General features: G+C 38.3%; 1 protein-coding gene across 1 annotated transcript; it reads left to right on the plus strand.

Annotated features, from left to right (window-relative positions):
• Window positions 1–2: 2 nt before the first annotated feature.
• On the plus strand, window positions 3–26,677 carry LOC141293502 (serine/threonine-protein phosphatase 6 regulatory ankyrin repeat subunit C-like). Its single transcript, XM_073825534.1, has 17 exons — window positions 3–31; window positions 89–157; window positions 270–410; window positions 4,843–4,902; window positions 4,993–5,104; window positions 5,672–5,743; window positions 7,158–7,359; window positions 7,641–7,728; window positions 12,176–12,293; window positions 16,072–16,291; window positions 16,449–16,536; window positions 16,621–16,704; window positions 17,073–17,218; window positions 17,355–17,437; window positions 18,381–18,463; window positions 18,542–18,633; window positions 25,771–26,677. Exons 1-17 carry the CDS (start codon window positions 3–5, stop codon window positions 25,962–25,964), a joined length of 1,881 nt encoding a protein of 626 aa, XP_073681635.1. The 3' UTR covers window positions 25,965–26,677.
• The last annotated feature ends 268 nt before the right edge of the window (window positions 26,678–26,945 follow it).

The raw sequence follows: 26,945 nt of genomic DNA on the forward strand, positions 1-26,945 counted from the left end.
AAATGTCTACCACTTATGTGCCTAATGGTTTGTAAGATTCTATATTCTATTTAGTTATTGATCCTTTGTTTTTCAATTTGTTTGACAGAAATGTTGAATGTCTTAAATTGCTGTTGAACAGTGGTGCTGATCTGAGTAAAAAGGACTATTTTGGAAGGTAAATCTTTATTAGTCAAAAATATTCTGTTATATGTTTACAATGTGAATCTTGTGCACATATTCATAAGTCCATAAGTATGAGACCACTAGTGAATTTTTTTTATTTACAGGTCTCCTTTGCACTATACATCAGTAAATGGCTCATATCTGTGTACAGTGGCTCTGGTGAAAGCTGGAGCTGATGTTAATGAACTGGATGTAAATGGGTGCAGTCCTCTGCACTACGCAGCTGCTGTTCAAACCCCACACAGGTATAACACTTATAACACTGCTTTGGAGAGTATTCAAAGCCCTCCATTTTTCATTTTGTTATGTTGCTGTCTAATGATGAACTGCTTAATTTTTATAATGACAGAGCAAAAAGCAGATTAGTGAGAACTCGTGTGAGAAAATGTATTAAAAATAAGTACATTTGTGACCCTGGACCACAAAACTAGTCGAAAGTAGCACGGTTATATTTTTAGCAATAGCCAACAATACATTGTATGGGTCAAAAATATAGATTTTTATTTTATGGCAAAAATCTTTAGGATATTAAGTAAAGATCATGTTCCATGAAGATATATTTTTTAATTTCTTATCGTAAATATATCAAAACTTAACTTTTAGATTAGTAATATGCATCCCAGTATTTCGATTTTTTTGCACCCTCAGACTTCAGATTTTCAAATAGTTGTATCTCAGCTAAATATTGTAATATCCTAACACAGGGCTGCTCAACCCTGTTCCTGGAGATCTACTATCCTACAGAGTTCAGCTCCAACCCTAAACAAATACACCTGAACCAGCTAATTAACCTCTTAAGTAGCACTTGATAATTACAGACAGCTGTGTTGGAGCAGGGCTGGAACAAAAGTCTGCAGGTAGGTAGATCTGCAGGAGCAGGGTTGAGCAGCCCTGTCCTAACAAACCATACTTCAATAGAAAAGCTTATTTATTCAGCTTAATTAATTTATTTAGATGTATAAATAATTGACCCTTTTGAATGTTTTTTTGGTCCAGGGTCACTTTGTCTTTTCTTCATGTTGATCCTCTCTACTGTTTATTTCCATCTCTTGTTCTCTAGTCGAGCCCAGTCTAGTTTTGTCTTGCCCAGTCCTGTTTAGCTCTGTTCTCATTTTCTATCCACCTGCTGTGTGCCAGCTGTTCTTTAGTTTTTTACTCAGGCCTTAGTTTGTCTTGCCTAGTTATAGACATGTGCATGTGCCCCAGATACTGCACTCGCTCTGGCCTTTCTCTCTTTGGTAGCTCTCTTAGTCTTATTGACCCAGAGATCTTGGGTATCATGCTTGGGTGTCATGAAGAGGAGTTCTCCTCTTCTAAACATGCTGTGGAAATGCTTGTTGCTCAGTTCACCAAGCTGATGGGCAGTTCCGCTCTGCTTTGGTCAGGAAGTAGCACTGCCAGCTGCAGCTGTTCCACTAAGAAATCGGCATGCCATTCATTCTTCATTCTAGGTGAAGTTCTTTCTCTAGCCTGTCACATAAGCCTCAGACAGTCGAGGCACAATAAGGGAGGTGCCCTGAGAGTCTGTCATTTGTTTTCCGTCAGTTACTTTGGTTGCCACTTTGGTTGAACATTTGTTAGTTTATGATGGCCTGCTTGTTCTGTGTTGGTTTGCTCTTCCCCTTCCCCTTCCCCATCCGCTCCTTTTCTTTAGTCCCATAATTCCCTAAATTTTGTTATTGGGCTTTCCCCATCCAGCAGCAATGTGGTAATTCTTATGGCAGTGGATAGTTAATTCCGCTTCTTAAGCTTTCTTGTACTAACGGACGACTTGTGTCTCTGACAGGTAGTCCCTCACAGGGTTCTTAGTTTATTATTTTCACTGCCATTATTATTTTTCCTTTGCTCTTTTCTTTCGATAAACACTTTTAAACCCTCTGCCTTTGGGTCCTCAACTTATTTCATGACAGTTGTAAGTCAGTATGCAAAACTGAAAAAATCTAACAATACTGTTGTTCTACATAATCATCAATCAACTTGATTTGCAGGTGACAAAGAAAGAAAGAAAGTTTAATGACATTTTTTGTCACAATATCAGAATTGGGATTAAGAAAGATGACGACAATGGTACAAGAGGAATACCAAATCATTGTTTTAAGTGTGAAAATTCAAAATCATTCACTTGCGCCAGCACTTGCACTTGCACCAGCACTTGCGCCTACACTTACTCAATTCATTAACCCATCCCTTCATACAGGTGTTTTTCCCTCTACATTTAAACAAGCTTGGATATCCCCTCTACTAAAGAAACCCACCCTTAACCCACCTCTATTAGAGAACTACAGACTGGTTTTCCTTCTTCCTTTCATTGCAAAAACACTTGAACGAGCTGTGTTCCATCAAGTCTCACCCTTTCTCACACAAAACAACCTCCTGGACAGCAACCAGTCTGGTTTCAGAAATGGACATTCAACTGAGACTGCCTTGCTCTCAGTTGTTGAAGCCTTGCAAGAGCAGATTCCAAATCTACAATACTTATCTTGCTGGATCTGTCCGCTGCTTTTGACATGGTACACCACCAAATCCTCCTGTCAACCCTACTGGCAAAGGGCTTCTCAGGAACTGCACTCTAGTGGTTTGAGTCTTACCTCTCAGATAGATCCTTCAAGGTTTCTTGAAGAGGTGAGATATCTAAGTCACAACATCTAGCTACTGGAGTACCTCAGGGCTCAGTTCTTGGACCACTTCTTTTCTCTGTCTACAAGGCATCACTAGGTTCTGTCATTCAGAAACATGGCTTTTCACATCACTGCTATGGTGATGACACTTTACCTCTCATTCCATCCTGATGATTTGACGATAGCTGCTCGGATGTCAGCTTGTCTAACAGATAATTCTTGCTGGATGAAGGACCGTTATCTTTAACTCAAACTTGCTAAGACAGAACTGCTTGTGGTTCCATCAAACCTATCACTTCATAACAATTTTACCATCCAGTTAGGCACATCAACCATAACAGCCAGAAACCTTGGAGTTGTAACTGATGATCAGCTGACTTTCTCAGACCATATTGCTAAAACTGCCTGGTCCTGCAGATTTGCTTTATTTAACATCAGGAAGATCAGGCCGTTTCTTTCGGAATATGCTTCACAATTCATTGTTCAAGCTCTTGTTCTGTCCAGGCTGGACTATTGCAATGCTCTTTTGGCAGGTCTTTCAGCCAGTTCTATCAAACCTTTTACAATTAATCTAGAATGTGGCTGCAAGATTAATTTTTAATTAGCTGAAAAGAACGCACATCACACCTCTCTTCATCAGTTTGCACTGGCTACCATTAGCTGCTTGCATTAAATTCAAGGCATTAATGTTTGCCTACAAAACCACCACTGGCTCTGCACCCCTTTACTTAAATTCATTACTTCAGACTTATGTGCTCTCTAGAAGCTTGCGTTCTGCAAGTTCAGCATTATTTTTGCCATCCCAAAGAGCCACAAAATCACTTTCACAGACTTTCACATTAAATGTACCGTTCTAGTGGAACAGTTGAGTTCTTAGCCATCTTCAAGAATCTGCTAAAAACACATCTCTTCCATCTTTATTTGACCCTCTAGCACAAAAAAAAAAAAAAAAAAAAACTAACACTAGCTTCTCTGTTCTTGTTGTATTCTGTGTATTTTTAGGCCTCTAACACTAGCTTGCTTTTTCTTTTTTTTTATTCGATCTATTTTTTTTTTTAATTATGTAATTAAAAAAACCTTGATACGTGTACTGCGTTAGGCTAAATGAGACTTGTTACAGCACTTGCATTTTATTGCTCTTTTGTTGTTTTTGAATGCTTCCATTGTCCTCTTTTGTAAGTTGCTTTGGATAAAAGCATCTGCTTAATGTCTAAATTTAAATATAAATGTAGAAATACCACACAAGTGTCTCAGAGCCAGCAAAAGCTATGAAAAGAGTGACACTTTATCTCACAGAGTATGACACAGCCTGCAAAAGTGACATGAATGGTTGTTGTCACCACTAGAATTACCTACTGTCGCCAAAGCACAATAAACTCTTTAAAAAAACAATTTACAAACAATTTAAACAATTTAAAAGAATTTAACCTCTTCCAAGGCCCATATTTACCAAATATAGACTTCTGGGAATCCATACTCTGGTCTCAAAAAACCAAGTCAGTTATTTCGGATCGAACAGCATTGACAATGTTATGGTGTTGCTAGAGGAGGAGTACAGTGAGAAGTGCCTGGTTCCCACAGTGACATTCAGTGGTAGTAAAGCTCTTATATAGGGATAGGTGAAGGTGTGAGGGAGCTGTGCTTTATCGATGCTGTCATGAATTCACACACCACTGTGTGATGTAATACAAAAACCTGAAACTGAAGATGCTCTCTCCTCATTCTCTGCTTTGTTAGGCATTTTTTCAACATGACAATGAAGATATTCATTCTCCTGAGATGAAAATCCTTTAGTGGACATGTATTTTACCCAATCTTAATGGTCTCAAGCACATCTTTTTTGTTTTTATTAAGTCTATGTTTAATACATTTCAATTTTGCCATCTTTCCATGAATTATATTAGTGATCATTTATTTATAATATTTATTCAGAGGGGGTATACTTATTTATGCTGTACACTGTATATACCAGTACAAATTCATATTTATTTATTTGACTAATTTCAAATATGAATTTATGTATGACTTTATGACCTTTGTGCTTATTTTTCCCCAACAGAGTTGAGCAGAACTGTCCTGACAAACAATCCAGCAGTGATAGTGATGAGGAAGCTCAGTGGTAAAGCTTCTCTTGGGATCTGAAACTAAATGACTAACTGTCAATAAGCTAAATAGTACATGACCCCTTATGTGTTGTGTGTTGTTACAGGTGTTTGGAATTTCTTTTGCAAAGTGGTGCTGATCCAACACTGCGTGACAGTAAAGGCTTCAGTCCAGTCCACTATGCAGCTGCCTGTGGTGACAGACACAACCTAAAATTGGTAAGTCACAAAGGTTAAGAAAATCAACGGATTTGGTAATACTCATGGCATACCATGTATTAAGTAAATTATGGGACATGTGACACGGGACACTTTCACATGAATTTCACAAATTTTACCACATATACATATTAAAGCTACAGAGGTTACTTACAGAAGTTAAGAGCAGTGAGTGATACTCTATTTTACTATTGTTGTTTGATTAACGTTATTAACATAAAAAATGCACGGATCTGTTATATTAACACACTATTCAATATTTTTGTTTACGGTCACATTACATTTAGGTGGATACTTGTCAAGACAGCTAAACTGACAAGGCTTAAAACATGTGAGAATGATAAACTTTATTGAGCAAGCAGCACTGCCCTAATTGTTCAGATTATTCGCTTTAGGGGCGCTGAAGCGGCTTTAGCAGTACGGTCAGAGCAGAGCGAAAAATTTGCAAATACCTGTAAATACTCTCCAAATGCAAACTCCTACAAAAAAATAAAATAAAATGTGCCCATGCCTTTTAATTGCTATTTCTTTACTTTGAATAAACTGGCAATGTTTATTTCTTATTAGCTTATAGAAATGTCTTTCAAATGTGTGGAAGATGTGGAGAGTTGTGTTCCTGTGAGCCCTTTTCACTTAGCGGTGAGTATTCAATCTCTAGTCTTTTCTCTTTATCTCTGATGCAGTTTGAATGTGAATTTAAGTAGAATTAAAATGAACTGAGATTTATATAACTGCTACAAGTTTTTTATTTTTCATAAAGACAAACTTAAAGGTCCCATATTGTACACATTTCTGGAGGTTTATTTTAGTTGTTGATGTACTTAAGAATATATATTTGCGGTATAAGTGCCAAAATCCATCTCAATATATTTTTACAGCTCCTTTTTTAGGAGCTCTGTCAAAAACAGGTCGATTTTGGCCCATCTAATTAATATTCATGAGCCTCTCTTCTGATTGGCCTGTTGTTTTCTGAGTGACGCACAGCCAGGCCAACCACAGGTGACTACGGTCATGTATGCTTTAGCCGAGCCCAGAGCCATAGAGAGAGCCTAGCCTGCTGATACTCAACAGGATATTTCAGAATGATCATTAATGTTTTTTCTTTTTCAAACACCGAATGCAGTAAGCTACATAACTTTTGCTTTAGTAAAGCCCCTTTCACAATGCGCGCTGATTCTGGAAAATTACGGGAACGAGCGCTGTGTGAACAAAAGCCAGAACCATAAAGGCAGTGTTGTAGTGATGATGCAAAGTGGAATGAAGCAGCGATCAGGGAGCTCCTCACTATCACAGATTGTTCAGGTTAGTTTGAGTTTAGTGAAATGTACACGTCGCATTACATCTCACATCCAAACGTCACATGTCTTTATGGGTTGTGTGTAAAGCACGCACAGATTCCGGAAAACAACTGTGAATTAACCAAATTAAACAACTCTGGAACAAATCATGGGAAATATTATCCGTGTATTTACCGGAATCGCTGTGTGAAAGAGGCTGAAGTTGATGTGCCTCTGGTCTCTTATATTCACGTTGTTCTGAACAGGGTATTCTTGACTTGTTTTCGTGTTGTTGTTGCTTAGCAATGTTATGGACACGATATTGTCTGGGTTTGGCAAAAGGAGGGTGGGACGGTGGTTGGCTTTCGGGGTGGTGACTGAAGGCGGTGACTGAGTAGATCGGACGTCACATCGTTACGGAAGTCACAGCGGCTTGTGAAAAGAAACAGCTACTTTAAGCAGGCTGTGTGCAGTTTACTGTGGATTGACTGTTTTGAAACTCATATGTTAGTTACATAGCCCCTAGACCTCAGTTATCATGAAAAAAGCCAGGAAATTTCGATTTTGACAATATGGGACCTTTAAGCATTGTATGAAAGTTAAAAAATTAAACCATTGTCTGTTGTAGTAATTCAGTAATTCTTCTCTCTTTCATTTCATTTTAAAATCCATTTCAACATCATGTGTAAAATAGCCAGTTCAATTCAAAGTAGTCATAAATTTATAGTAAGACATGGTAAGAATTTTGCCTAACCCTGGTAAATTGTTTCTATCAGGCTTATTATGGTCACAATGAAGCTCTTCAGGTGCTGTCCGAAACACTGGTTAATGTAGACATACAAGACTCCATGGGTCATACAGCTCTGTATATGGCTGCTCTAAGAGGTCACAGCCCCTGTGTGGAGCTGCTGCTGCTTCAAGGGGCCTCGTATGCCGTTAGGGAGCACATCCACAGGTGGACACCCCTACATGCTTCAGGTGTGTAAGGATAACATGTAAAGGAACAAACAGTTTGTGAACTAATTAAGCAAATAATATTATAAAAATATAAAATTGTGCTATATTTTGTGCCACAGTCTTATCAAGGCTCTTACGTACTGGGAAGGATGTACTGTATGAGTCAAGTCAAATGTTTTGATTGTTAAAGTTCATGTAGACTTAAATAATTGCAGAGCTGTGGCAGGGCCAGAATATAAATTTGTACAAGAGACTGCAAGTCACATTTTAACTTTATTTAATCCATTGATTTATCCTCACAGCTGCCAGTGGTCAAACTGACTGCCTGCTCATGATGTTGAAAAAAGCAGAACAAAATGACATAATTGACCTCATGGACATACATGGACAGTAAGTAACATTTAATCATTCATTCCAGTTATATAGCATGGACTTACAATATATTTGCACCATTTAAAATTAAGCAGAACATAACTTCATAGAAGTGAAGAGGAAAGTTTACCTACGAGTGAGCATCAACCCAGTACTGCTTTAAGTCTGACTCAGATAAATGTGGTACAAATGAGTTGAGTCTCCTGTGTTTTATTAATTTATATGCTTAATTGTTTGTATAATGTGTGCAAGATGACACATTATGATGCTAAATAATATGATGCTAAATGCTAAATAAATAATAATAAAATAAAATAAATACATAAATAAATAAAATAAAATGATGGAAATAGTAAGAGTAAGCTTAAAATCCTAGACTGCTGATAAGAGTAAAAATAGATTTGTCTTGCTTACATTAAGGTTGTCTTTGCATCACAGCTCAAGGTTTTTACCTTCTCTCTTTACTGTGTGATAAGGCCTATCACTAGCTGGGTTTCCATTCAAAGTTGCGAATTTAACTTGTGCACAAAATTGCAATATCGCATAAAACATTTGCGAATAAGCATCCAAAGAGTCAAAGAGAACAAATCTTTCTGATAAACTGGCACTAAATATCACTAAGATAAGTAGGAGAAGCCACTGTATATAATAATTTTTAAATATAATATATTATTTGTACCTGAGAGCAAGCATATGAAACACAATCAATGCTGTCATTGCTTTCGGGGGTGGATGCCTGCTGTTTGGGAACCAAGTCTTGTAAGACGGTTCTGGGAGGCAGTTATACAGAAATACTTTAACGGCAGACTTTGCTCAGGCATTTCAGAATGACCAAAACATTTCAGATGCTGTGCAACGAGATCGGTCCTCTGGTTGGTCAAGTTATCCCGTCCCATCGCACAAAGTCACATGACTTTTTTGGTGTGGGTGGAGGAATTTATTTAGCAAAATGCATTTCCATCTCCTATTATTCGTATTAACCCTTTTTTGCGCAGTTCAAAAACCACCTAAAGCGAGCGTAAAATCATTTTTGCGAATTAAGTGATTTTTTTCCATCTGTCGTTTCTGATGTGATACTTAAAAATGCGCATAAAAACAGGGTGTTCTGTCATCAGCAAACTTGATAATGTAGTTGTTATGATACTGGGCAACACAGTCGTAAGTGAGTAGCATCAAAGACTATAGAATACCCAAGACGTGTCAGTCGTATAGTTTTAAATGGAGAAAAATACAACACTCATTATGGCCGCGAAGTCAGCGTGTCACTGCAGCTGCCGTTAGAAGTCCCGGTTCCTATAGAAACAATTGGCGCTCTAAGACGTGCACTCAGTACTGCGCATGCACACTGGCTGATCTAGCCTGAAAAATAAGCGTTTTTTGACGCTATTGGAGAACAAAGAACCATATTTATGGGGCAGTTCTTGTTAGATTTCATTGGTGATTTCAAATATGAAATTTAATCGTATGCTTGGTGAACAGTTTTGGAGAATTTGATGTTTTCCCATTCAAAGAGATAGGAGCTGCACTTGCATGCCCGAGAGGCGTTTCAAAGATGGTCGCCGAGTGGAATGACTTGCCTTAAAGGAACTTTGGTAGCATGAATATTAAGGGGCTGAGAACACAGGCCAGAGGGGCTTTGGAACACAGGAATAACTTCGGTTAGTCTAGAAGTCTAGGATCCAGTTGCAGAGTAAAGTTGAAGAGTGAATAGTTTGCTAGTGGGTGTCTGTGGTATAATGGTGTTGAATGCTGAGCTGAAGTCAATGAACAGCATTCTGACTCTGTGTGAGAGGGCAAGGTGAAAGGCATATGATATGGCATTTGCAGTTGTGTTTGTTAGCAAACCTTAAATGGTCCAGTGTGGGTGGGATGATGGTCTCAGTGTGAGTCATAACATCACTTGAAGTACTGCATGATGATGGGTGTGAGTGCCACAGGGTAATAGTCAAAAAGGCAGGTTATTGATGATTTCTTTGGTGATGGTGATGGTGGCAGTTTTGAAGCATACTGGGACCACAGACTGTTACAGAGAGTAGTTAATGATGTCCATAAGGATATCAGTCAGTTGGGTTGAGCATTCCTTCAGCACCCGGGTGGGGATGCCATCTGAGCCAGCAGTCTTGCATGGGTTAACTTTCTACGAAGTCCTTTTTATTTCAGCTGCTGTAAGTCCCATGTCATCTGCTTGTGGGTTGATTTTCATAACTGAGGTGCTGTTAGAGTCCTCAGACATGCAAAAAAGTTGTCCTTTACATTAAGCAGAAACAAATTAACCAAAAGAAGCAGTTCTGTAGTTGTTGTTCTTGTAGTCATTAAGTTCCTTTAGTCCTTTCCACATGCACTAAGGGTCATTAGATTCCAAGAATTCTGGATCCTCTGGGTGTATGTGATCTACTGTAGACCCTGTTTACCTCAGCAGTGAGATTATTCCTGGCCTCCCTCCTAGCCTCCTGGCTTCCCTGGCTGCTGTTTTGTCACCTCCCCTGAAAGCAGCATCGTGTTTCAAAGAGGAAGCAAACCTCTTCATTATGCCAAGGTGGTGTACAATTATCTTTGGGTACCATAATTAAGGCTGCATCAAAACTGATGCTGTGATCAAAACTGTTATCCAGGGCTGAGATTGCTCCGTCTGGTCACCTTCTGATGACTTGAAAATCAAGTGCAGCAGTCACTAAATTCACAGTGTTGTCATACAAAGTCTGAGAAAGTTCAGCTTATTGTCCACAAGATCCAGCTTGGACAGTGGTACAAACAGAAGGTCAACATTTTTATCTCAGCCATTCAATTGCCACTATTTTTTTGTTTAACCTGCCCACCACAGACCAAGAGACCCACTTTATGCCCGCCACTGATTTCATGCTTGTGGTGATGCCCACAATGGAGCCATAACCAGTAGCCGAGTCCATCTCGAGGGAAAAGCCTGAGATGCCGGGCTGACCAGGTGTGTGAGCTGGCCACCTACATCTGTGCCTGTGGGAATATTGGTGAAGCTGGATTCAGAGGAATGGGGTTTTGACTGCGAGACTGAGGTAGTGCTTATCCACCCTGCCCAGCCATGAACTTTCCTCATGCATAAGAGTCTCTTTTTCATCGTTGCTGGTCCCGTCCAGCCTAGAGTCTTCATCGTTGCTGATCCCACTCAGCTCAGAGTCTTCGTCATCACTGGTCTTGTCCTGCTCAGAGTCTTTGTCGTCATCAGTCACATCCAGCACAGTCTTCGTCATCACTGATTGAACTTAGCTCAGAGTCTGTCATCGCTGATCTTACTCAGTCTTCATCACCAGTCAAATCTAGCACAGTCTTTATTGTCGCTGAGCTATGCCCTGGTGCCGCGCCCCCTGCAGACTCCTCTGAAACCCTTGTCTCACCGTTTCTGTCCTGGTCAGTCATCACTCCACCTTCACTATGGGCATGAATGCTGTTTCCATGGTCACAACTCGGCTCCTCCCTCCATCAGTTCCGCTGTGTGTCACCTTCCTCATGGCCATCTCCTGGGTCACTATGATATTGTCAACCATCCAATCTTTCATGGGTCCTTCCACAAGCCACTTCCATATGGCTCCTTCGACCATCATGTGACCTTCCTTTGCCTACTCCTCCTTAGATGTTTGGACCTACCTATTGATATTACATTTTATTTTGGAACTTTACCTTTTTCATCGTCATTGTCTTTCCAACCATATTTGTGACAATATGGTACTAGTACTAAGTACTATCTTAATTTACTCTCTTCATCCAGCTTAGTTCAGTTCAAATATTATACGATATCGCTGGAAGTTAAGTGTCCCCAACTAAGCAAGCCAGAGGCGACAGCGGCAAGGAATCAAAACTCCACAGGTGACAGAAATGGAGAAAAAACAAAAAAAGCCTCACATCAGTGGCGAAAAGCGCGCTGACACTGGAGGAGTGGAAACGTGTTTTGTAAAGTGATTATGGTATGGTGATTAGGGATTATGGTGGGGATTCTTTTTCAGGGGATAGGCTATATTGCTGCATAATTATCAAAAGTGGTAATGTATATGAACAGTATATCAATATGCAGTATGTAAATAAGAGTAAATTAAACACTACCTACAATTAATGCAAATTCTTCTATTTTAGCCATTTCATGTTTTTTTTTTATTTTTATTTTTATACTTGAAACAGACAGTGGCTACATAGTTCAGCCAATTCATAAAAGAACAGGAAATTAACACTCTACTTTACATTGTCCAAACTGAGCTTGTTTAAGCAAGACACACACAACCCATAGCGATGCTGTTTATAGGACATAATTTTCAAAACTGCCTGTTCAGACTCATTTTTCTGTTTAATGGCAAAGCTCGAAGTTTAGTAATATGCTTGATCAGAATGTTGTGAAAATTCAGAAGTATTAATATATTATATTGTTTTCCTTATTTTCTCTCTTTATTTATTTTTTAATTGTTTGAATGCTATTGTAAGCATAGTTTAATGGTATCTGTAGGACTCCATTGATGTTGGCTACACTGGGCAGTCACGTTGACTGTGTCCACATGCTGCTTGAGAGAGGAAGTAAACCAGACACTGGAGACAGAAGAAGCCGCACTGCATTACATTGTGCAGTAAGTTTATGTTCTGTATGTATTTATGCATGGGTTTAGTTTGTTTATATGAATATTTACACATTATTGTGCTGGAAATTTAAGGTGTGTTGACAGCATTGAGTACACCTGGTTCTGCAAAATGGCATCATATTTTTTGGTCTTTATACAACCTCAGAATCATTGCAACTAACTAATCCTATGAGATATCCATTTCATTTTAACAGCCCTTCTATGTTTCACATTTGGCAACATTGTGAATTCGAATCATCTCCAAACTTAGCTTGGGTCACTTGGGCTTAAATGTGGGAAAGATGTCAGCAGATCTAAGCTCTGTAGTGAGGACGAGTCAACACATGTGGCCTAATTATAGGAGTCGGGTTGTGCAAAGAATCTGAAGGGGGGACTTTGTGAAAAACATTGGCCTGTGTTTTTTGTGATTAAATCATGATTGGATCTCACCTGACCATAGACCACAGGTACGAAAGTAATATAGAATGGAATTTTGTTTGCTATTTTGTTTGCTTATTTACCAATTTTTTTCACTTGAGAGAAGTTTGTAAACATTTCTTTCCCTAAAAGCAACTTTGAATTTGAATTCCCAACTAATATATGATGACGAATGAAGAAAAATGAACTTTGTGTTTTTCTGTATTGTTTGCATTCAATTATTTAAGCTTTTTTCATTTAGTTGGTTGGTGGAAACATACAGTTCTAGGATTTTGACTTAGCCTATCAAGAACATGTAGTTTGTTATGGCTGTGTAACCTACAGCGCCATACTGTTCATATGCAGGTACGATAGGTTAGATTAAATTCAACTACAGGATCATAAAGGCATGTTTTTTCAAAATTAGTGACATTTGACACAAGCCAAAGTAGGTATGACCTTAGCTCAACTAGCCATGCTGACTCTACAACCTATTATAGGAGTGCTTTGCACCTACTGACTGGACTGAAGACAAAAATAGGGCTACTGACCTCTATAAATAGACTGGATTTACAAGCCACTTTATATTCTGTGATGACAGCTGAATGATCCATTCATATTTAAATGGCAAAGATTTGCTTTGCCTGCTGTCATAATGGTTGACTAAAGCTTGGGCTGCCGCTTCTGCCCCCAACTCACTGTACACTCATAACCGGATTTAGAAGCAACTTTATATTAAAATAGGTACTGAATGAATGTTGTCACTAAATGCCAAAAGAGAAAAGACCATAAAGAAATCATCTTTAAAATTGTATTAAATTATATTTTATTATGTTATATTTTATATAAAATTATTTTAAAAACTTAATTTAAGTTATATTTTGTTGTTGCATTGGCTGGTAGAACAGATGAGAAATAAGAAATATAATGCTCAGATTCATGGTAATCCCACTTTACACTGTCCAGAAGGACAGACGCATTTTGCACAGTTTTGACATGCTTCCAAATCGACAGAAAGAAAAGTGCATTGGTCAATTACATGACCACTTGAGCGCACTCAAGTGTTTTGACAGAGAGCCTTCCACATCTCTGCTCAGCCATAAAGTGGCTGAGAAGCAAGATAATCCAGTCTCACATGATACATGGTCTGACTCGACATATTCCATAGCATATTCCATGGGGGCACTGCTTGCCAAAAGCACAGTATTTTTGACATGCAAGTTGAGGCATTCTGACTTCAAGACTTGAAGATCTTTTAATGAAGGACTTGAAAGAAAAGCAGTGGTCTACGCAGTAGACATGCAGTACACCCTGCTGAAAAATAAAGCATAAACTAGCTAGTTTATGCTGGTTAGTGCTGGCATGGGTGTTAGTGTAAGTGCAAGTCTAGCTGGTGGACCTACATAGTCATGGTGTTCTCAAGCAAAATAGAGTTTAATCCAACAAGTCAGATATGTTTAATATCTTTATCCACCAGCTGTTGGTGTCATGATCGGGGCTGTGAGGTTTCCCTCAGCCTCCTGAGGTCGCTTTTCACATAACTGCGGCCCACGGTGGATTCGTCTGAGCCCTCCACACTGGAATCATCTGTGATAGTTCTTAAAGTAGTTCACACTCTGCCTCTTAAAAGCGACCTCAGGAGGCTGAGGGAAACCTCACAGCCCCGATCATGACAGTTGGCCCTTTATTTCTAAGACAATGTCATGCTTGCAGAGGCCATAGCTATCTTTGAATGCTGAAAACAAGTTGTGTGTGTATATTAGTGTGTATATTAGTCAAGTCAAGTCACCATTTTTTATATAGCACTTTTTACAACGCAGATGGTGTGTCAAAGCAGCTTTACAGTATTAGCAGGGAAAAAGTATGTTGAAATAGTGTTGCTTTCTCCTTTGGCCAGACGAAACCAGCAGTTTAATTCTAGGCTGCAGCATAGTGAGATAGTGAGTGTGCAGAGGACTCATCTGGTTCCTGTGGTCTAGTCCTGATCTAGGTAACAAGGTGTCTCTGGGGCTCATCTAGCTGACATTTAGGGCTGTAGAGGTCATTTCTAGGTACTGATTCACTGGACTGGATAAAGACTAGATCCAGGATGCAGTCTAGAAAAGTATAGAAAATGTTCCCGGTTCGGTTTAATGGATTTGAATGTTAGAAATGTGTTAGTGTGTTTTGTGTAAGCCAGGTTAAAGAGATTTGTCTGCCTCCCGAACAGTGTTAGGTAGATTGTTCTAGAGTTTGGGCGCTAAATAGGAAAAGGATCTGCTACCTGCGGTTGATTTTGATATTCTAGGTATTATCAAATGGCCTGAGTTTTGAGATCGTAGTGGATGTGAAGGACTATAATGCAGTTAGAGCTCACTCAAATACTGAGGTGCTAAACTGCTCAGGGTTTTATAGGTATTTAGCAAGATTTTAAAATGAATATAATGTTTAATAGGGAGCCAATGCAGTGTTGACAGAACCAGGATAATATGGTCATACTTCTTGGTTCTAGTATGAACTCTAGCTGCTGCATTTTGAACCAGCTGAAGTTTATGCACGCAGAGCAATCACCCAATAAAGCATTACAATAATCTAACCTTGAGCAGCCATCAAGTATTAAACAGTGTTCTAGGTTATTACATGCAGAGGTTTTTTCAAAGCTTACACCATGTTTCCTAATATCTCCCAAGGGTAACATGTAAAGCGTGAAAAGTAACAGTATTAGTACTAAGCCTTGAGGTACTCCATACCTAACTTGTGATTGTTATTATACCTCCTTATTCACTGCTATGAATTGATGACGTTTAGATAAGTACGATTTGAACCATGCCAATGCACTTCCTCTAATGCCAACATAATTTTCTAGTCTATTCAAAAGAATGTTGTGGTTGATAGTGTCAAACTATAGGGCTGTAGAGGTCATGTAGAGGGCTGGTGATCAGTCATGTTTTACTTGAATATGAAGGTGCAAATGACTTATCGTTGCATCATCCTCAGAGAATCAGTTCCTCTTGGACTGGAAATATATTGTGTGAGGATTCAGCTGACTCTTATTTTAACCGGAATGGACTTGGTTAGTGACCAGACAACAGTGTTGTTATATTTTGGGGGTGGAAAACTTGTGTAAATTGTTTGGGATTCAGTACAGTAGATTCCAAATTACTATTTTTAGTCATCAAATTTAATCAACATTATGTCAAAACCTTAAATTTAGATGGCTGCTCAAATAACTAGACATTTTGTTAGTCACTTAAATTGTATTTCTTCTTTATACTTTAACAGTTACTGTTGTGCCATCAAAAAATAAAAAAGTACTTGAAAAGTACTGTGTAGTGCTAGTAAAATAAACTGTAAAAGTAAACTTAATTTCAGTCTCCTCTGTGCATTTCAGGCAGTAGTTGGTAGTGAAGAGTGTGTCTTGGCTTTACTGGTGCATGGAGCCTTCGCTCTGTGCAGGGACGGTTATGGCAGAAGCCCTTTGCACTTGGCTGCCTCTTGTGGACACGCAGGGCTGTTACATCCTTTACTTCATGCTGCATCACTCTCAGACCCCCTTGACTCTCTGTTAGACTACAGTGCCTACACACCTACTCACTGGGCTGCTTACCATGGTAAGATTACATTTTATAATATTTTATAAATGGTAAATCAATACAGAAACATCGGCTGAGAATTATACTAATAAATGACAAATCTCTCATTTGCTACCTAAAATTAAGGCCACATTCTGTATTTTAATGCTTTTTTTTAACTGTTAACTTTTTTAAGGGCACAATGACTGTCTAGAAGTTTTACTTGAATATAGACCATCAAGCTTTCAGGAAGGAAATACCTTTACACCACTGCATTGTGCACTGTAAGTAAACCTCATCTGGCCATCTTCAAAATGTTTTTCTAGATTTCCATTATAAGAATAGATTTCCTGTTTCTTTCTTCACAGAATTGCTGGTCATGATGGTGCTGCTCAGCTGTTTGTTAAAACTATGGGGGAAAAAACCATGAACCTCAGAGATGCCAAAGGAAGGTGTGTATGTCTATTGTACGCTTAAAATATTAACTCCAACCACTTTGGAGAAATAAGAGGCTCAGTTTTTCACAAAAGGTCCAGTTTTACCTCAATAGACTCCTAATTTGCTTCTTATTAATAGTTAGTAAGATAGTTGTTATGATTAGGTATTGGGCAGGACTAAGGGATCCTAAATTTGGTCATGCAGAATAAGGGAATAATATGTGCTTTACAAGTACTAATAAACAGCCAATATGCTAGTAATATGCATGCTAGTTAATATTGAGTTGGTCCTTAAAATAATGTGTTACCATTATTATTATTAAAATGATTAATATTAGTAATATCCATTCAGTTTAACATGTTTCTGTATGTTGTATCTGCAGAACTCCCTTACATGCATCTGCATATGCAGGAAATGTCACAGCACTGCAGTTGGCGTTGACCTGTGGTTCAGATGTAAACTCAGTTGATTATACAGGACGCTCTGCTTTGATGATTGCTGCTGAAAATGGGCATACTTCTGCTGTCGGTTTGTATTGCTGCACTTTGAGCTTTGTATCATATGGTGAAGTGGTTACATATTACATTGGTTTTAAAACTTGTGGTTTATGTGTGGTCTTTAATTAGTAGTCTTAGTGATCATCTCAGACTTTATATGGTTCCAGATATCTTGCTTCATCAGGCCAGTACGGACCTCTCACTGCTGGACATCAACAGGAACTCAGCCCTTCATATCGCCTGTAGAAAGGTAATGCACCCAGCACTATACAGCATATTTTGTGCAGTGAGTTTCCGTCATAAATGATCATCACTTGTTTAAAGGTGCCATAGAATGGAAAACTGTATTTACCTTGGCATAGTTAAATAATAACAGCTCAGTACATGGACATGACATACCGTGAGTCTCAAATACCATTGTTTCCTCCTTCTTATATAATTCTGGTGTTTGCAAAAGACCACCGAAAAAGAGGTCAATTCCAACATAACACTGACTATTACGCAATAGTCCCGATCGTTAAAAGTGACGCCCCCAACATTTGCATCGCCCAATCATCAGTAACTTCAGTACATCAGCAAAATAAGGCGAGCTACTGAAGGGACATGGTTAGCTTAATGCTTGCGGTAGCCTGTTACATTGCAGTACATAAGATTTCACTTACCGCATAAACAGAGTAAGGAGAGATGAGTGCACTGATGATGGCGAATGATTTACAGATCCTGAGCATCACTAAAGCATCAAAACTTGTGTGGTAAGTCCTTCTTACGTTATACTACTTCGCTGCAGTATAACGTTACACAGAGCACATGAGATCACAGTAGAGAGAGTAAAATGTCGGTGGATTCAAAACGGCAGATTCAACAAACCGAATATTAAAAGCAGTTAAATAAATAAAGCGGCCATAATTAAATATATATTTCCTCCATGTGTTTCCTTACAGCTGTGTGAGAGCTAGCAGCTCTGTGAAACAGCTAATCAGAGCAGAGCTCCTCATTAATATTCACGAAGCTTCCAAATAAGGCAATAACAGAGCATTTCATTCTAGGGACAAATCCTAGGGTTGTAAATGGACCTGTAAAACCGTTTCTGGAAAATTTTTGCTCTTTTCTATGCCATATACCTTCTATGTAGATGTCAGAGAACAATTTAAATTATTGTTTTAATGCATTCTATGGCACCTTTAACTCAACAGAGTCAAGAAATGTGTGCTCTTCTCATTCTGGCGGAGATTGATGACCCGTCTCTCATCAATACTACAAACACTGCACTCCAAACGTGAGTATTCAAATCTGTATAAATGCATGTGCATTGATTTTCTTGGTTATAACAAGTTTTCTATTTTCATACCACTAGGCCTCTGCATATTGCAGCAAGAAATGGTCTTGCCACTGTGGTTGAGGTGCTGCTTACTCGAGGTGCAACCGTTCTGGCCATAGATGAAGACGGTAAGTTACTCCATGGCCATCACATTTCCAAGATAGGGCCAAAAGACTTAACTTTACGAATAGAACTGACTAAAAGATACATTCCAGCCTGTGGTTGCTCACCAGCTGCTAGTTCAATAAATGGGTAGCTCTTCCAACAGTGGGATCCCAGTAGTCTAAAATCCAGTTGTTTATTTCATGCACCATTTTTGCTTTCAGTGTGGACAGAAAAAATGTTTACAGAGAAGATTAATGTAAACTTGTCACATTGCCTTCTTAGGATATAACGTCATATACATTGAGATCAATAAGTATTTGATCACCCTGTGATTTTGCAAGTTCTCTTACTTAGAAATCATGGAGGGGTCTACAATTTTCAGCATAGGTGTATTTCCACTGTGACAGACAGAATCTAAAAATAAAAATCCGGAAATCACATTGTATGATTTTTTAACAATTTATTTGTGAATTACTGTGTCAAATAAGTATTTGATCACTTGCTTATCAGCCAGATTTCTGACCCTCAAAGACCTGTTATTTTGCTTTTAAATAGTCCAGCTACACTCTGCTCATGATTCTAAATTAGTAGCACCTGTTTGAGGTCGTTAGCTGTCATAAAGACACCTGTGCACCCCAAAATCAGCCAAAGTCTAAGTAGCAACATGGGCAAAACCAAAGAGCTGTCAAAAGACACAAGAGACAAAATTGTAGACCTTCACAAAGCTGGAAAGGGCTACGGGGCAATTGCCAAGCAGCTTGGTGAAAAAAGAACAACTGTTGGAGTGATTGTCAGAAAATGGAAGAGGCTAATGATGACTGTAAATGTCCCTCGGACTGGGGCCCCACCGAAGATCTCTCCTCGTGGGGTATCAGTGATGCTAAGAATGGTGAAGAATCAGCCCAGAACTGCACGGGAGGAGCTGGTCAATGCCGTGAAGAGAGCTGGGACCATTGTTTCCAAGGCTACTATCAGTAATACACTAAGACATCATGGTTTAAAATCTTGCATCGCACAAAGTTTGCCAGGGACCATCTGGATGATCCAGAGGAGTCATGGGAGAAAGTCCTGTGGTCAGATGAGACCAAAGTAGAACTTTTTGGTCTTAACTCCATTCGCCGTGTTTGGAGGAAGAAGAATGATGAGTATCATCCCAATAATACCATACCTACAGTGAAGCATGGGGCTGGAAGCATCAAGCTCTGGGGGTGTTTTTCTGCACAGGGGACAGGACGACTGCACTGTATTATTAGCAAGATTTTTAAATCTATACGATGTTTAATAGGGAGCCAGTGCAGTGTTGACAGAACCGGGCTAATATGGTCATACTTTCTGGTTCTAGTAAGAACTCTAGCTGCTGCATTTTGGACCAGCTGGAGTTTGTTTATTAAGCGTGCAGAACAACCACCCAATAAAGCATTACTATAATCTATCCTTGAGGTCATGAACGCATGGATTAACGTTTCTGCATTTGACATCGTGAGCATAGGTCATAATTTCGATATATTTTTTAGATGAAAAAATGCGGTTTTGCAAATGCTAGAAATGTGGCTTTCGAAGGAAAGATTGCTATCGAATAGCACACCTAGGTTCCTGACTGATGACGACGAATTGACAGAGCAGTCATTGAGTAATAGACTGTGTTTTAGGTTATTACATGCGGAGGTTTTAGGTCCAATAATTAACACCTCTGTTTTTTCAGAATTTAGCAGCAAAAAATTTCTTGCCATCCAATTTTTTATTTCAACTATGCATTCTGTTAGTTTTTCAAATTGGTATGTTTCGCCAGGCCGTGAAGAAATATAGAGCTGCGTATCATCAGCATAACAGTGAAAGATAACACCATGTTTCCTGATGATATCTCCCAAGGGTAACATATAAAATGTAAAAAGTAATGGCCCTAGTACTGAGCCTTGAGGTACTCCATACTGCACTTGTGATTGATATGATACCTCGTCATTCACTGCTACGAATTGATGGCGGTCAGATAAGTACGATTCGAACCAAGCCAGTGCAGTACCACTAATGCCAACATAATTTTCAAGTCTATTTAAAAGAATATTGTGGTCAATAGTATCAAACACAGCACTACGATCCAGTAGTACTAATAGAGAGATGCATCCACGATCGGATGACAGGAGAAGATCATTTGTAACTCTAATAAGAGCAGTCTCAGCGCTATGATACGGTCTAAAACCTGACTGGAAATCCTCACAGATACCATTTTTCTCTAAGAAAGAACACAATTGTGAGGACACTACCTTTTCTAGTATCTTTGATAGAAAAGGGAGATTTGAAATTGGTCTGTAATTGTTTAATTCATTGGGATCAAGTTGAGGTTTTTTAATTAGAGGCTTAATAACAGCCAGTTTGAAATTTTTGGGGGACATATCCTAACGATAGTGACGAATTAATAATATTCAGAAGAGGATCTATGACTTCTGGAAGCACCTTTTTTAGTAGCTTAGATGGAATAGGGTCTAACATACATGTTGTCGGTTTCGATGATTTAATAAGTTTGTACAACTCTTCCTCTCCTATAGTTGAAAATGCATGGAATTTTTCCTCAGGAGATTTATAGCATATCTGATGTGATACTGTAGCGGATGGCTGCATAGTTACAATTTTATCTCTAATAGTATCTATCTTGGTAGTAAAATAGTTCATGAAGTCATTACTGCTGTGCTGTTGGGAAAATTCAGCACCTGTTGGTGCTTTATTCTTCGTTAATTTAGCCACTGTATTGAATAAATACCTAGGGTTATGTTTGTTTTCTTTTAAGAAAGATGAAAAATAATCTGATCTAGCAGTTTTTAATGCTTTTCTATAGGATATGTTACATTCACGCCAGGCTGTACGGAAAACCTCTAGTTTTGTTTTCTTCCAGCTGCGCTCCATTTTTCGTCGTGCTCTCTTCAGTGCGCGAGTGTGTTCAGTATACCACGGCGTTGGACTGTTTTCCTGAATTTTTCTTAACCGCAGAGGAGCAACTATATCTAAAGTGCTAGAAAAAAGAGAGTCAATAGTTTCTGTTGCATCATCAAGTTTTCCTGAGCTATCGGATATGCTGAGGAATTCAGATAAATCAGGAAGGTTACTTGCAAAGCAGTCTCTTGTGGTAGAAGTAATGGTTCTACCGTACTTCTAGCGAGGAGTTAGTTTTACAGTTTTAGTTATCTGGAGTATACACGAGACTAGATAATGATCTGAGATATCATCACTTTGATGCAGAATTTCAAAGCCATTAACATCAATTCCGTGTGACAATATTAAATCTAAAGTATGATTTCGGCAATGAGTAGGTCCTGAAACGTGTTGTCTAACCCCAATTGAGTTCAGAATATCTATAAATGCTGATCCCAATGCATCTTTTTCATTATCAACATGGATGTTAAAATCACCCACTATTAAGACTTTATCTGCGGCCAACACTAATTCGGATAGAAAATCAGCAAATTCTTTAATAAAGTCTGTATGGCGCCCTGGTGGCCTGTATACAGTAGCCAGTAAAAACGTCACAGGAGATTTATCATTAATACTTGATTCTTTGGATAATGTTATATGGAGCACCGTTACTTCAAACGAGTTATACTTAAAGCCCGTTCTCTGAGAAACACTGAACATATTGCTATAAATTGTGCAAACACCTCCCCCCTTACCTTTTACATGTGGCACATGTTTATAACAGTAATTTTGGGGGGTTGCCTCATTTAAAATAATGTAATCATCTGGTTTTAGCCAGGTTTCTGTCAAACAGAGCACATCTAGCTTATGATCAGTGATCATATCATTTTACAAAAAGTGCTTTCGTAGAAAGTGACCTGATATTTAATAAGCCAAGCTTTATCATTTGTTTCTCAGTATTATATACATTTTTTATTTGTTGAACATCAATTAAATTGTTACTCTTACATTGCTTTGGACGTTTATTGAATTTTCTAGCTCGGGGAACAGACACAGTCTCTATAGTGTGATATCTAGGTGAAAGGGTCTCTAGGTGATATCTAAGTGAAACTGATTTCTGTGACGTGAGGCGGCTAGCAGACGGTCGGTTTAGCCAGTCTGTCTGCTTCCTGACCTGGGCCCCAGTTAGTCAAGTGCAAACGCTAAGACTATGTGCCATATTTCTAGATAGGAGAGATGCTCCACATCTGGAGGGATGAAGACCATCTCTTTTCAACAGGTCGGGTCTGCCCCAGAAACTCGTCCAATTGTCTATGAAACCTATGTTATTTCGAGGGCACCACTTTGACATCCAACCGTTTAATGATGACAATCTACTGTGTATCTCGTCACCACGGTAAGCAGGGAGGGGACCAGAGCATATTACAGTGTCTGACATCGTACTTGCAAGTTCACACACCTCTTTAACATTATTTTTAGTGATCTCCGACTGGCGAAGTCGAACATCATCAGTGCTGACGTGAATAACAATCTTACTGAATTTACGTTTAGCATTAGCCAGCACTTTTAAATTTGCCAAGATGTCAGGCGCTCTGGCTCTCGGTAAACACTGGACTATGGTTGGGAGTCTCTATTTTCACGTTCCGTACAATAGAATCGGCAATTACTAGAGCACTTTCATCAGGTTTCTCAGTGGGTGCTTCACTGAGTGGGGTTTGATGTTCTAATCGGAACGGAAGAGCGGTGTTTTGACCCGCGACTATGCCATCTCACAGTCACCCAGTTGCCCTGCTGCACGGGCGCTGTAACTACCGGAACCAAACAATTTGCATGTCTCCCTGAACTAGTCACATCCAAAGCCGTATCTAAGTCCCTTCACATTCTTACTATCCTCCATTAAAGTTTGGATGTGTGTCTCTAGTTCTGAAATCTTCTCTGTCAGCCTAGCTATTTCCTTGCATTTATCACATGTATAAGGCTCACTGCCGACAGAGATAGATAAACTATACATGTGGCAGGTGGTGCAGACAACAATAGCAAGAGAAGAAGCCATTACTCACCGTTTTTGTAGAATGGTTCCAACTTACCACTGTTGTTATGATGAACTCTTGAAGAGAGGGATGTAAGGAGGAACAACGGAGTGAATAGGATGTAAAAGGAATCGCGATTCGCAAGCTAATCGGCTAACTGAATGTTAACTTGTTGCAAATCGTGGTTGTGGAATAAAAGCGAAACGGTTCGCGAGAGAAAAAGGAGAGTGGTAGTAGACGCGAGTAGAGAACGTAAATGTAAATGCAAGTCGCCAGTGACTAGCTAATAGCTAAGCTAAATAGCTAACCCACTGCAGTCGCGGATTAACGGGTAAAGTGAGCGGTCAGATTAGTGTGACGGATAATTTCACAAGTCTGTTGGGAGTAAAGCTGTTTTTAATTACTTTAAACAGCAGAGAGTAATAATAAGATAAAGATTTCTAAAGAAAAACAAGCTCCAGAAAGCTACATTTACAGAGAGCTAAAAACACACACCACACGGCAGCTCAGCAAAACAGGAAGTCCAAGTGATCAAATACTTATTTGACACAGTAATTCACAAATAAATTGTTAAAAAATCATACAGTGTGATTTCCGGATTTTTATTTTTAAATTCTGTCTCTCGCAGTGGAAATGCACCTATGTTGAAAACTGCAGACCCCTCCATTATTTCTAATTAAGAGAACTTGCAAAATCACAGGGTGATCAAATACTTATTGAACTCACTGTATATGACGTTATATCCTAAGAAGGCAATGTGACAAGTTTACATTAATCTTCTCTGTAAACATTTTTTCTGTCCTTACTTATTGACCTCACTGTATATATTTTTAAAATAGAAAAATAATGTGTATTTGCTGTGTCTTTTTTAGATACAGTATCAGTGCTGAGGAAAAAACTAACTGAGCTTAATTACAGTTGAGGTCAAAAGTTTACATCCCCATTTCAGAATCTGCAAAATGTTAATTATTGTACCAAAATATGAGGGATCATACAAAATGCATGTTATTGTTTATTTAGTACTGACCTGAAGTCCACAAGTGAAAATAATAGTTGAATTTATAAAAATGACTCAAAAGTTTACATCCCCTCGATTCTTAATATTGTGAATATTAATATTAATACTGAATGATCCACAGCTGATTTTTATTTATTTTTTGTTAAGTGATAATTGTTAATGTGTCCCTTGTTTGTCCTGAACAGTTAAACTGCCCGCTGTTCTTCAGAAAAATCCTTCAGGTCCCACAAATTCTTTGGTTTTCCAGCATTTTTGAGTATTTGAACCCTTGCCAACAATGACTGTATGATATTGAGATCTTGACATCTTTTAACACTGAGGACAACTCATATGCTAAGCGACTCATATGCAACTATTACAGAAGGTTTAAATTCTCACAGATGCTCCAGAAGGAAAAACAATGCATTAAGAGCCAGGGGATGAAAAGTTTTTGAATTTGTTATCGGGGTAAATTTAACCTATTTTGTCTTCTGGGAAACATGTAACTATCTTCTGTAGCCAATGAAAGGGAAGTACCAAACAAAAAAAATATGACATTAAAGCAAAATAAAAAAATGCTCCATTCTGTTCAAAAGTTTTCAACCCCAGCTCTTAATGCATCGCTTTTCCTTCTACATCAATGAACATTTGTAACCTTCAAACCTTCTGTAATAGTTGCATATAAGTCCCTCAGTTGTCCTCAAATTATGAAAAATGCTGGAAAACCAAAATTTGTGGGACCTGAAAGATTTTATTAAAGAACAGCAGGCAGTTCAACTAAAAGAGAATCAAACAAGAGAATCACAAACAACTATCACTAAAAAAAAAAACACAGCAGTGGATCATTCAGGTAACAACACAGTATTAAGAATCAAGGGGATGTAAACTTTTGAACAGGGTTATTTCTAAAAATTCAACTATTATTTTCTCTTGTGGCCTACATGTAAACATCTTTTATGTGAAATATCTTTCAGGTCAGTACTAAATAAACAATAACATGCATTTTGTATGATCCCTCTTATTTTGGTAAAATAATTGACCTTTTGCAGAATCTGAACGGGGGGTGTAAACTTTTGACCTCAACTGTACATTTTTCAGCACTGTGACTGTAACTGTTTTTCATCTGTGTGGTTTCCAATAATGATAGCCAATGAGTATCAATGTTTTGTGAAAAAATGCTACATTGCTGGTATCTACGTCACAATTTACTATTTTTATTGACATTTTAGGACATACTCCAGCATTGGCATGCGCACCAAATAAAGATGTGGCAGACTGCTTGGCTCTCATCATTTCCACAATGATGCCTTTTTCTACTGGCACCAGCTGTGGTATCAGTCTGATGAAGCACTGTGGCATTGCTGCATCCCATCAGCCCTTGTCCAACAGCGTGCCTATACAGCTGATCACAGAGGAACCATAAAGCTGAACACTAAACATTATACTGAACTGCTCTATTAGTTTGAAGTCCTCTTATCCATCCAGAAGATGTTAGAATGTAATTTCTATTGTACAATACTATACAATGCTACTGTTTTAGCAACATGCAGTGCGTACAGTGACAATCATTTGTATGGAAAGACATCCTAAACTGCATCATTCCATTACATGCTGAATTCCTCCTTTATATCTACTAATAGAAAATTACTTCTATTATAGAGTACAATTATCTGCTGCAGTTTTAGCATTATATAGTATACATGGAGAGAAATGTATTAATTTATGTGTGGGTACTTTAAATATAAATCTTTATCATTTCACTTTTATCTCAGCCTATTAATACATTTCCCAGTTTTCAAGATTCAAGAGCTTTATTGTCATATGTACTAGTACAATGAATTCTTACTGTTTACTCCTCTCAAGAATGACAGGGTAGAAAGAGAACAAACATAACTTACAAGGACAATACAAAATACCTAAGAAAAATGTAGAATATACAATAAAGTGTAATAAAAATATAAATAATAGCATAAAAAGTAATGAAAGAGAAAAAAAGAGAACACATATGCTAATTAGAAAACAACTGACAATAAAAAGTTCTTCACAGTATAAAAGTGTAGTGCAAGTAGCAATAAGTTACCATTTTAAAGTGTCAAGTGGTGATAAAGTGTCAGTGTAAAGTCTGTGTAAAGTGGACACTGCATTTTTGAAGATAAAAAATAAATTTATTTCGAAAAATAAATGAAAGTGTTTACTGTGTTTACTTACCTGCAAACTACTGAAATTTGTTCATGTCACAGTATTGCACTTGCTATTCATGTTTTTGCGGTAACACTGAAAATGACTAAGTTGCACTGTGTTTGTATTCATTTGTTTCAATCTTCATTTATTGTAAGTTAACAGTTCTAGTAGACTATATTTAATGTTTACTGCAGTAGAGTAGACAAACAACTGAACGAAAGAT

This window comes from Garra rufa, chromosome 20 (genome assembly GCF_049309525.1).
Source record: "Garra rufa chromosome 20, GarRuf1.0, whole genome shotgun sequence".
In the NCBI taxonomy this organism is placed as follows: domain Eukaryota; kingdom Metazoa; phylum Chordata; class Actinopteri; order Cypriniformes; family Cyprinidae; genus Garra; species Garra rufa.